This window comes from Emys orbicularis, chromosome 1 (genome assembly GCF_028017835.1).
Source record: "Emys orbicularis isolate rEmyOrb1 chromosome 1, rEmyOrb1.hap1, whole genome shotgun sequence".
Lineage (NCBI taxonomy): Eukaryota > Metazoa > Chordata > Testudines > Emydidae > Emys > Emys orbicularis.
The window spans coordinates 156407047-156419546 of record NC_088683.1 but is presented as its reverse complement, the minus strand read 5'-3'; the positions used below and the strand labels follow the sequence as shown (position 1 = coordinate 156419546).

The window sequence follows — 12500 nt, the reverse complement described above, 5'->3', positions numbered from 1 at the left end:
GTATATGTATATGTGTATATATATATATATATATATTTTTTAAGGTGCTGTAATCTGACTGATCTTATTTCTACAACTCAGTTAAAAGTTAGCTAGTTTTCCTCCCCCTTTCTCCCTCTACCTTGAAAATTCAGCCATAACTTAATATCCCTTTTCTCCTCTTACAACATTACCTCACAAATTCAACCAAATTCAGAATTCATCATAACCTCTCCTAGAGGAACTCATGAATTGTCCTATTGTACTTACCTATAGTATTAGACCAGTTTCTCATAAAGGCCTCTTTATACGAAATTAATTCAGATACAGCTTTCAAAACCAATTGGCTTTCAAACCTCCCTTTTCTTAAACTGAAGATTTGGTAACATTCATCTTTCTTTAAAGGCAAGTGTCCCTTACAAAGGAATCTTTAGCATCACAGTATCTTAAACATTCTCGCATGTAATGTTAAATGAACAGGGAATTCTTTCTTTTTAGAAGAGCTCTAATCACCACACACTAAATTGTTTGAGAACTTGAGCACAAATGTCATTAGCAAGTTTAGTTTGTCCTTTCATTGCTGTATCTATTAGTCCAGGAAATATATTTTCTAGTGGATAGGCTTATTCCAGGTGCAGGTATATTTAATGAATTAATGTATGTGAAATCTTGGTCCTTGCTAAAGTGCTAATGGCAAAATCTCTTTCCAGCGGTCTTGTACAACCTTTATCTCTTATAAAATAGTAATATAGGCCAGAATCGTGTGCTTCTAGCATAGGACTATTGTTTATTCTCTTTTTTTATGGGTTGGAAAGTTGAATATGGTATCTCAGTAACAAGATATGTTAAATTTTAACTTAGCTTTGCACCCAATTAACTTTAACTGGATTGTAAGGAAGGGCAGAGTTTAGCTTGAAATGAGTAAGGTTGATGAAAACCTTTCTCTTTTGGAGGAACAGAGACTGGCTGTTGCGTGAGGCATATGATTATAAAGCCATTCATCCCCCACATGTGATACAGAACCCTGAACTGGGTCTTTTCTATCTTTTGCAACAGCTACCCTCTCTCTCCTCCCTCTGAGAAGAGGCTGTCATCAGTTGTTAAAAGACACAAGCCCAAACTTGGCTTTTGGTAGCTAGAAAACCCTTATCCTTCCTCTCTTAGAGGTTTTTTTTCTTGCAACTTAACTCTCCATAAGTACCGGTAATTTGCTAATTATTTTTGGATCCCAAATGCTTTATATTTAAAATTGTTTCATTTAATTTGTTAATGTTCATTCACATTACAATAGTTCATTGAAATGTCAAATTCTCTAGAACAAAGAAAACATGACTTGAATACAGATTTAGCTCCTTATTGTTTTAACTTAGATCCATGTAGGTGTTGGTAAGCCTTGTAAAGCCTCCAGAATTTCTAGCCATTTTAGCAGTTTGGTTCGTTGCCACGCTGGCCACTCCACAGTTATTTGGTACTAAAGCACTTAGGATTTGTCTTCACAAGAAAACTTCAGCATGTTTGAACATGACTGTCAAGATTTAAGTTAGCCTACATGATGCTGATTATGTCTGACCCTGGTTAGTGTAGATCAGGACAGACTGTCTTCTGTGTCAAGTCAGCTAAATTGTGACTAAACCCTGAGGTTAGCTGGCATGATACTGGAGATTGGTCGGTTTTTTCAGTCATGGTCAAACACAGTACAGTTTTCTACTGAAGTCAAGCTCTTGGGTTACTGCTGAAATCTACCAACTTTGAATAGGAATCTGAGTCTTTGAACATGGATGTAGGTTCTAAGCCAGTGAAGAACTAGGAGCCACTTTGAAGCAAAGTTTCAGTACCTCTGTTACTGTGGAAATGGGCCACATAAACACCTAAATAGAACCAAGGTGTCTGTTTTTCTGTTGGTAGCTTTCAAAACAATGGCCAACTGATAGAGCTAGAAAAATCTCTAGTCAGAGTTTAGATGGCAAGATGGCTGGGACAGTTATTGTGTGATGTGCCTCCATGGGAAAGCTAAGGCATAGTGTCTACAGCAGTGACTTTCTATCTTCCAGTATCATTCTTATGATGGTGATGATTATATCTCTGGGCTAGTAAACTTCCTTAAAGACTTGCAAAATCAGCATTAATCCCCCTTGGTGCCTGTAATTCTAGAACATGTCAATCCTGTGTAGCATGCAGGTGGGGTTACTGTAAGCCTTCATTAGCTCACATCTGAAATGGTTTGTACAGAGTTCTGGGGGCTCTACTTCCATTCCCCAAGGAGAATGACCCTTTAGTCTAGCTAGGAAGCAGAAATGTTATCGGTTTAACTTGTGTATTTGCTTACAGTGATTCAGCCATTATGTTCCCCCCCCCTCCCCCATTCCACCCTCCTGTAAAGTTTTTCTCTATTGGAAAGGGAAGTATTAACTGGCCAAGTGATGGGAAACTAATTGCAGTGATGACTGTATAGTTTTTGTTACTAATTTCAGGGCCCTGACCACACACCCTGAGGTTGCTGAACAGTTGGATTTGCACAGCATGCTACGCTCCACTCTCCTAATGGGCTAAATGAGCATAGGGAGACACATTTTATAGGGGCACTCTGTTTACAACAGAATCCATAGGCCTGTGTGAACAAAACACTCTCAGCTGAGTCTGGCTGATGGGTTGGGAGCTACAGTAACTCAGTACAAGGTGAGAACCTCTTCAGCCTGAAGAAACTTCTGTGGAAAACTTTTTTGTTCTTAGTTCAGCAAATGTGTGCTGTGGTGCCAATTCAGTAAGGGTTCCTGCATAGTGATTCTGTAAGCTTGTCTCCTGGTGGGAATCAAAACTGATCAGACAGTTTCACTGCATTTGAAACAAACCTCTGCCTTCTCAGTTTGGTGAAATGACCGTGGTAGGTTGAATCCCAGCATGTAACTTACTGAGGCAAAACCACTGGGCCAGCAGGATTCTTCATGTCAGTCCCATGCTATGTGCATGGTGGAGTGGCGGCATCTGTGCTATTGTCCTAATGAGAAGGGTTAGTAACTACGCTTATTTTGTTGTTTTTTGAGGCAACTATTTTAAGATGGAGACTTCTTCAAAGACCTACTGGCTCCTTGGGACAGGGCTCACGTCCTCCCATCTTTTGTGCAGTGCAGAGCATGCTGTTGTCATGTAACTGTTTTCCACAGCAAATTCTAGCAGTTGTTACTCCAAGAAGAACATTGGTCTCCATAGCTAATACCCTTCTTCTGCTTGCTAAGCAAGAAGAAGGCTTTTAATTTTAACAGCACTAAATCACCATATGGACTTATTCCTTATCTTACCATGGGTTCATTCCCTATTTTAAGCACTTAAGCAATAAGAAGTATTGCAGTTTCTCTCCCGTTTCTTCACTGTATCAGCTGTGTTCCATTCACAGGCTGCTGATTGTTGTTGAGCATTAAGAAACAGTCCTTTAAAACTGTGTTAGAATTAGCATCTTTTGTTCAGCTAATTACTGTTGTGCTGCTTGACGTGCAAGCATAGCTATGTAAAACCACCAAGAAATAGCTAGATAGAACTTTGCACTGAAACTGATGTATGGAATCTGAAAGTGAATTCACTGATTGTATAGACTGACTTAAACAGATAGTAGAAAGTGTCGTAAAATTATGCATCCTTTAAGGGTTTTGTTTAAGGATGTTAATTTCCAAAGCTGAATGTACTGGCTTTTCCTCTAGAGACCATTGCAGGAGGAACTTGCTACCAATGGTGATGTTCCTTTTACCTCCTGACAGTTAATAAAATTAAGTTGTATTTAGGAACAAGAGCTCAGATGGGCCTCGGGCAGCTTGATTTGCTATTGCAGCATTCTCAGTGCTGTTGGGGAGAGACTGATGAGTCATCAAGTCAGGTGACTGTCTTTGCTGTGTGTATGGAATTTCTTCCCCCTCTGCAGCAGGCTTTTTGCATCCCTCTATGTAGGAGGTTTAGGGGGCCTTTTGGGAAGGACAGTCATTTGCTACTAAATGCTGCTACTTTAGTGCTGAAATCTGGGGTTGCTTCATCTCGCCTATGGACTTTTTGCCTATCCTTTTCCCTTACAAAGCAAGGTAAGAAATCCTTTGATATTTATGGTATGATAAATCTAGAGTCATTTGTTTCCTGCTACAAAAAGGCACTTTATGATCATCTCATCAGGGTCTTAATTTCTAAAACAGATTTTTGTCCCAGGATATGGGGCTCAAATTTTGAACGGCATTGAACGTCTCTCCATCAGTGATTACATGTCAAATTTAAAAGGCAAAAGATAGTAATCATGACAGAGAATATTGGGTGCTTTCTTACACTGGCAGCAGAAAACCTTTCACTTCTTGGGGGACAGCTCTGCAGCCAAGTGACTTTACTGGGGGGAATCTAGGTTGAAAACTACTGGATCTGGGGCTTTTCTGTCTGTTACTTATGGATCTGTTACTTTTTAGTCTGTTACATTCTGTGTAACTGCTCTGCTCACACTGCGGGTAACCAAGGAAGAGTGAATTATGTGTAGTGTTTAACCCCAGGGGCTGAGGGAGTCCTCTTAAGGGACTAAAAGAATTTAGTAAAATCCTTGCGTGTCCAGCTCTGTTAACATAGTAAGGTGGTTTTGGCTGATGAGTGGTCGGTAGTGTGGTGGTGGTGGTGGTTAAATGCTAAACACAATCAGTATCTGCGCTCGTAGTGCGATGCTGGCCGGCAGATAGCAGCCTCCCATGTGGGGGGCACAGTACAGAATATAGTGATACAGTCCTTGCCCCCTAAGGAGATGACCGTATGGTCTAAGATGAAAACCTACAGAACCAACCTGAGCACCAGCTACCAGGCAGCTCAGTTGGGGGGGATGCAGAGCAGTGGTTTCTGACTAGTGTTCAGTATTTCAAGGATTGTAGCCCCTTGAGAAAGGTGTCCGTGCTTCTGGGCCTTGTGGCTTGGTGCACCAGGATGTGGAGGCGGTTCTGACCACGTGGGAGAAGGATCCGAAGGGAGTACTGAAGCAGGTTTCATTGCCAGGGTAGTGGAAGCCTTAGCAGTGGATGTTGGTTTTGGAGAGGTAGGCCAGACCAGTGCTGTGCAGACATTGGGCATGTCTACACTGCAGCTGGGAGGTGTGATTCCCAGCCCAGATAGACCACGTTATGTCAGCATGCCGAAAATAGTGCAGCATTGGCAGCCGTTTGGACTAGTCACCCAAGTTCAAGCCCATCCAACCCCATGGGTTTGAGCTTGGGTTGCTAGCCTGAGCCACTGCCTGTGCCACAATGTCCCCACTGCTATTTTTAGCATGCTAGCTCGAGGTGTGCGAGTCTGTGTACCTGGGCTGGGAGTCTTACCTCCCAGCTGCAGTGTAGGTGTGTCCTTAGAGGTCAGGATGAGGCACTTGAAATGGTTGGGTCAAGGGCAATCTAATGGAATGATTCCAAAACCTTTGACATGGAGAGAGTGGTAGGTGAGGAAGATGACTTTGGTAGCCTTCTGGACAAAGTACAGGGAAGCAAGGGGGGAGTGGGGATGCTAGAGAAGGGGAGGAGATGGACAAGATCTAGGTAGGGTGTTTTTGTTGCAGGTCTAAATGAATGTGCTTGTCTGTCCTTGGAATGATTGCTTTTGCCTCAAGCTGTGGGCTCTTCAAAAGCTCTGACTGAAGATGAGTTAAACCCTTTCAAATAACATCACTGGCTGTGGCTCACAACTGACCTTCCTGACCTGAACAGTTTGTGTTTGAGCTCCAGAAGGAGCTGACGTAGACTGGTGTGACCTGATCCAAGTCCCTTTATGCCTCTGTTAACCTAGGTGGGAGCATGGATGAGGAGCAGCAACTTTTTACCTCTCATGGTTCAGTCACATCAGAATGTAGATTGGTCTTTGGTTCAGCACACCGTTTTAAGGATTGTGTAGGTAGGAACTAACCCTGCAGTAGTGTTAATGGCTCTGGAGCTTCCATCGGTGAACGATCTCTTGGAGTGAATGTTCTGGGTGGAATTTTAAGTCCTGCTGCTTTTTCAGTGGGGCATGTGGAATAGCACAGCTGGAGCCACTGCTGCACTGATTCCCTTGCCTGTGACTCCTGAGCTTCAGGTGGCCTTTTGGTGACGACGCCCTCTTAAAGTTGTGAAATAGCTGATGGAATTCTCAACAAACTTTTTAAAATTGGCTTCTAATGCTAAGCTACACAGTATAGCTTCACAGTGCTGAGGACTCCACTCTGTTCCTGAGCTACTGCACGGTCACAGGACACTTCGTGCCCAGAAGGACTAGGTAGCTCTAGGAATTAGAAATGGAACACCCAGCCTTTCATCTCTTGGTTACCAGTTCCCATTCAAGTTGGTAGGGACTGAGTCATGATCATCTCTTCAGTGGCCTGGGAAATGAATAAATGGGTATCCACATCACACAAACCACTACTGTGAGTGAGCACTTGGGCTTGGAAAAACCTGCTTGTTCAGGGTGAGTAGGAATTCTGGCTGAGTGGGGCTAGGGAGGAGCAGAGAGCCCACGTACAATGGAAGAACTGGGAGACCGAGCCCTATGTGCCCTGGTGAGCAGCAGCCTTCTCCCTACTATCCCTAGAGAGCAGACTGGGAAGAGGAGCCCTGCAAGGAGGGTGGGATAGGTGATGTGTATGTGCAGATGGAATAGCAGCACATGCATCTTTCACCAGGTCTAGTAGGTTTGGGGGCAAGTTTTTCAAGCCCTGATGAACCCCTTTGTTAACTGTCTCAGCAGAGACGCTGGGCATAGGGTGCGCTATGAGCCTAAACTCAGCTCTCCAGGGTTGGTTTAATGGTGGGGATGAACTGCTCTTGGCTGTATCCGATCTGCACTCTGGGTACACAGAGCAGTCAATCTCCAGGGCTTTTCCCAACACTTTATTTGGATTTGTTCTAGGAATGAATTAACATACGGGTAGCAAGTGATGCCCACTTAGATCAGTAACATTGTGGTGAGTTTCCAAGGTAACACACAACCAGCAGGATGATGGGTGACAAAGCAAAGAGCTGTTAAAGGCTGTTATCAGGACCTCAAACGCAGTGCAGCCCAACTGCCAGTTATTACAGGAAGGACATGGATCTGCAGTCTGTTCGTGGCCAGTCAATGAGGAGTTGTTTTGCAAATCCTTGTGTTTAAGCTCTAAATCTATTTAAGTCTTTCCCAATCCGTAAGTGTAAGGCCTCCTGTTAGCCCTGCAGAATCTATCCAGCTGTCTAACTACGGAGCGTATAGCAGCTGGATGCTGTGGTGTTGGCATCACTTGACTTGTGGAAGGAGTACATTTGATGTAGCAATCTCAGAGACATAACGAACACTAAACAGTGACGCTGTAAAAATGCACTGGGGGGATTCCAGGCATAGTGGTACTTTAGGCTGCATACAGTACTTATGCCGCTCAGAAATGCTGGTTTGAAAGTTGTGAAATCACTTATCATTCTAGTAAATGTTGCAGATTGAAGTGAGCCTTACAGCAAGGGGGAGGGGAGTGGGAGATGAACTTTGGGCTTAAAATAATACATTCAAAGCATAGTTTGCTGTACTTAGTGGTGTTAAAATCAGGGTGGAAATAGTTCCACAATAAGCTCCTGGGGCCCTGTATTGCCAGTGTCGCAATGTTGTTAGTAACAAGGCTTGTTCATACTGGTATGTCTTGCTGAATTAAAAAAACAAGCAAACTGCTATTGACTATAGCTGGCCATGAATTCATAGTGGTGGAGGGGGGGGGGGGGGGGAATTAAGGTGCATCGGACTATGTGAATTTTGAGGCTCCTGCACTGGGCTTTCTGTTAATTGGAAGCAATGGGAGAGGGGAGCTGAAAAGGGGAGTCCGCTACTCACTGGGTTAGGTCTCTTCCTGCTCTGTAGAGAATGAACTGTTGATTGTCTTCTTATTGGGCAGGTAAACGGGCAAGATGAACTTTTCCAAGCTACCCAAAATCCGAGATGAAGATAGGGAGAGCGTGTTTGGCTACGTCCATGGAGTCTCAGGACCCGGTAGGTGCTGTTTGGTTGGGGAAGGCGTGGGTTCAACATTGTATTATGAAAACTGTTTCATGGATCTTTGTCCTCTTGGAGGAAGCACAGTGAAGCTTTTCCAAGTGGTTAATTGTTCCCCCACGCACACACATACTCTACCTAGCACAAAGCCCTCAAAGAGCTGTCTGCTGCTTTACATGCATGTACGAAATTGAGAGTCACCAGCATGGGAAATGTCAGTAAGGTGTTACTATGTATTAGTTTTATTTATTATAAATCAACCACTGTGAATGCGTGTCCTCCTGTGTGTCAAACCCTGTGTATTAGAGGGCATTGTATTGAAGAAAGCAGGACAACTTTAGGAATCTCTTAAACATAACAGTCACATTTCATTCATAAGCCAATGTATTAAATTATTGTAGTTAGTTTCTGGTCATTTAGGATAGTGAGGTAGCTTAGGGCCAAAATATAATCCACTTTAAAATAGTTCTAATCAGGTGGCAAAGGCTCTATCCACTTTAAAGATCTGTTTAAAAATCATCTGTCACTTTCCTGCAAAATCAAACCTATCAAATACAAATAGTAACAATAAAATGGCACAGTCCCTGCCCCAGCACACTCCATAAGTTAAATAGACAATACACTAGATGGTCTGATGTCAGAATAGTGGGGGTGTCGTGTCTTTTTTTACTTTTCCCAGAGGTGAATGTGCTCATGATGGGCTTTGGGGAAGGAGTGTCTTTTTAGCAGGGATTTGGGAGGATTGTCATTTAGAACCTTAAACCGTCTTAGTCTTGTGCTGAGTACAGGGCATATCCTGGATATGAATTACAGCTGTCTATAGATTACTAAGGTCTGATGGCGGCTGGCCATAGGCCCCAGGGAGCAGGGGTAATAAGCACAGGACATTTTTGTTTTGGCTCATAAGTTCTGCAGCTGTACCTCCAGGACCTGCTTACTACTTACATGGACTGACTGGGTACCAGACCTCTGCTTTCCAGCACTCTACATTCTCTGCTGGGTTAGCAGACTTCTTCAGATAAGATGTGAAATAGTTTCACCCAGGTGTTTTTCTTTTTCAGTGGTCACTGCTTGCAACATGGCAGGTGCAGCTATGTACGAGTTGGTACGAGTTGGCCACTGTGAGCTGGTGGGAGAAATTATCCGGCTGGAGGGTGATATGGCTACTCTTCAGGTGTATGAAGAAACCTGTATCCTTCTCATTGGTGTCTTTGAGGCCAGTCAAACTAAGTAATCCTAACAGGTAGGATGATGAGTACAGTAGAGCAAATAAACAAACCTCAGTGGGACTAGATTGCAGTGGTCATAGGCAGAAGCCATCTCTGTTCCTTATCCCTTACACAGGTTTTGATGGAGCGTGTGTAAAAAGTGCATGATTACATTGTTAAAATTGCACAACCCTGGTAATGAGACAGTCTTCAAAGTACACTGCTGCTTCTATAAGACTTGCATAATATATCCTGTACCTATTGTTCCAGTTCAAGGCAACTGCACCTGTATTCACCCTCTGGCCCAAGAAGGGCACCCACTCTAGGCTCCCGGTTCCTCAGCCATCATTTCTCTTGGACAGAGACCTGTGTTTCACTCCCTCCTGACCAGAGTATTTCCAGGCTGCACAGTTCCCTGCCTACACTGTGATATTCCCAGCAATCCAGGCTGCCTATACAGGCCAGTGTCTGGGCTTTGCTTCCTTTCCAGAGGCTATGAACAGAAAAATGGCCAGCAGTTACAAGTTGCCACACAGCTCTATATAAACCAGCACCTTTATTCTAAAAGTAAAAGCAATACCAGAGAAAACATATTAAAAACAATAAAAGAATCTACACACATGCTAAAAAGCTCACCAGGTTCACCCCAACTCCAGCCTCGGGCTTTAGTAGGAGTCCGTCTTTCAAAACCCACAACTGGACTTTACAAACTTGTAATGATGGGGAACTATCTCAGACAGAACCAGAACGCAGACTGGACAGATCAGTCTGTTTCTTTTATAGCTCAGGCCTTTGATCACCAACTCCCGGAACAGGTAATCAGCAGAATGTCATCCTCTCCTCAGATGTACCGTCAAAAGGCTGGGATTTGGCATGACTGGAGGTGGGGAATTTGCATAAACCTCTCTGTAGATATTTCCCCGGAAACCTACTTGGGGTCCCACGTTCATTCCTGCCTTTCTCAGTATAGTCCTTTGAACTCCCACACATCACATCACATCCCCCCGCTAGAGAGGTTATGTACAAGCCCAATAAGGTTTTTCGAGGATATTGAAGGAAATTTCCATCAGTCTCACGTCTCCTTAAACCTCAATCCTGATTTAATGTCTAACTTCAGTTACACTTGAACTTGGTAACTGGACTGTATTTGTTCATTGGCAAATACAAACGACAAACACCAAAGCTAGCAAGCAAATTCAGTTTTTGGTGGTTGTTTTTGCTTTGGTTTCAAAAAGTGTGTACTATTAAAATATCCTAATACAGCTTTAAAATTGGGAAGGATTCATCCTTTGGGTGGATTCAGATTTCTCTGCTAAACATAAGCATATTGCACATGTATCCTTGGGAAATCCATACTGTTGATCCAAACTTGCTTGCTACAAAAATGTACCATCTAGTTTTGGTAATAGATAATGATGTTGAAGGAGGGAGAACATCAGGGAGGGAGCCATTAAACTTGGAGTTGGCGACAACATCTCCATCTCTGTGCAAAAGTATTATGTGGGCCACGAAGTCTCGCTGAAGTTCTATTTTGAGGGCTTAAATGGAGAATAGACTTCTTGCCTACTGACTCCACAGGTTAATTTCACACGGGAAGAGCCCTTATATAGCCCTCATCACCAGGGTATGTGAGCACCTTCCTATAGCACATTAAATGGCAACTGTCACTTGTGACTCATTCTCTTATCCTCTCCCCAGGAGGCGTAAGTCACCATGAGGCTCTTTAGAGATGAGCTAGCTTTTATCTGTCCTCTTTGGATCTCTAAATATGGTTGTGGGTTTCCAGTAAACTTTTCCATTTTGTGGCTCAGGACTAGTGATCATAAGGGAAAATATTTAATGTCTCCTCTCTGGAGAGTGAAAACATCAAGCTTAATTATTCCAGCCTGAGGTATGAGAATAGAGGCTGAATGCTTATCTCCTTTGCGATACATTGCATTGCACAATCTGAGCAATTGAATTGGTGAGATAAAATGTCTTTTGGTAAATGCGTGGATGAGCTTTTCCTGAATCGACCTCTCTAGCTGGTGTCTCTGTAGGAGATCCTGTACTCCGTACTGGCAAACCCCTCTCAGTGGAACTTGGCCCTGGCATTATGGGGGCCATTTTTGATGGTATCCAGAGGCCTCTGACAGACATCAGCACTCAGACCCAAAGTATCTACATCCCCAGAGGTGTCAACGTGTCAGCTCTGAGCAAAGACCTCAAATGGGACTTTTCACCTTCCAAAAACCTGCGGGTAGGCTATGACAAAGCTGCCAAAAATCCCCCAGGCACATTGCAGTGTGGGGGAAGAATGTGCAGAGTGATGAATTGTGAGTCACATTTTCAGATACATTGTGTCTGTGAAACAGAAGTCCAGTGAGCTTGAGGGTGGGCATACTGGTGGATTAAGGCAAAGTGGCTATGAAATTGCAGGCAGTGAATGTCTGTACCACTAATGTGATGCTAGGTGGCACAGTTGGTAAATACAGTGGTACCTATTAAACTGGATGTCTTTACAGTACAATAAAGATAATTAATGGGAACACGCTGGGCATAGCAAATAGGATAGCTATAGCTCTCTAACGCATCCGCTTTCTGGGAGAGGGTGGTATACCTCTGCAAATGGAATACTTCTAGCCAAGTTATTTTGTCAACCCTGAAGACCGCCTCGCTGCTGAAACGTGAGACCTTTGATCTGATTGCCTTCTTCTAGTACCTCACTTTCCATTGCCTACAAATTGGCGCATTCCATCTTTGCTGTACTCAACAAGTTAGTCTGGCTGATGGGTAGAAAGGAGGCCAGGGAATCTCCACTACTCCTCCGTAATCACACAGCTGTCTGAGCCTTGCAAGCCTCATTGCATATAATGGTTGCTGTTCTTGTGTAGGCTGATAGCACGTTTCTAGCAGGGCTGTCACAGTGCTAGTAAAAGATGCAAACAGGCTATTGTGCTTTTACAGTGCCTTACACAGAAGACAGTCAGGGTGCTAGATTTAAGGACTGTTTTATAAAGCCTTGTGCTTCTCTTTCTAAACCTGAAGCTTTCATTTGTATGACTAAAGGAATACTTTCTTCTCCTGATCCTAGGTTGGCAGTCACATCACTGGGGGAGATATTTATGGACTGGTGAATGAAAACTCCCTTATCAAACACAAAATCATGTTGCCCCCACGGAACAGGGGGACGGTAACATATATTGCTCCACCAGGGAACTACGACACATCAGTAAGTTTTCCAGATGGTGCTGGCTAGTGCTTTCCACACTCTTGCCAGAAGGGTGTGCACCCCTTCTGTGTCCTGCAGCACCAGCCAAAGGGCATTTTATGCAGCTGGATTTTGGAGATGCAGGT

The 12500-nt window shown here is 43.6% G+C and overlaps 1 protein-coding gene across 1 annotated transcript in view; it reads left to right on the top strand.

Moving 5' to 3' along the window:
* ATP6V1A (ATPase H+ transporting V1 subunit A) overlaps positions 1-12500 on the top strand; it is a 32007-nt gene that overhangs the window by 3395 nt on the left and 16112 nt on the right. Inside the window, exons 2-5 of the mRNA XM_065407404.1 lie at positions 7859-7953; positions 9018-9146; positions 11189-11403; positions 12238-12375. Coding sequence (XP_065263476.1) covers positions 7872-7953; positions 9018-9146; positions 11189-11403; positions 12238-12375 — 564 coding nt within the window. The 5' untranslated portion in view covers positions 7859-7871. The remainder of the gene's footprint in view (positions 1-7858; positions 7954-9017; positions 9147-11188; positions 11404-12237; positions 12376-12500) is intronic.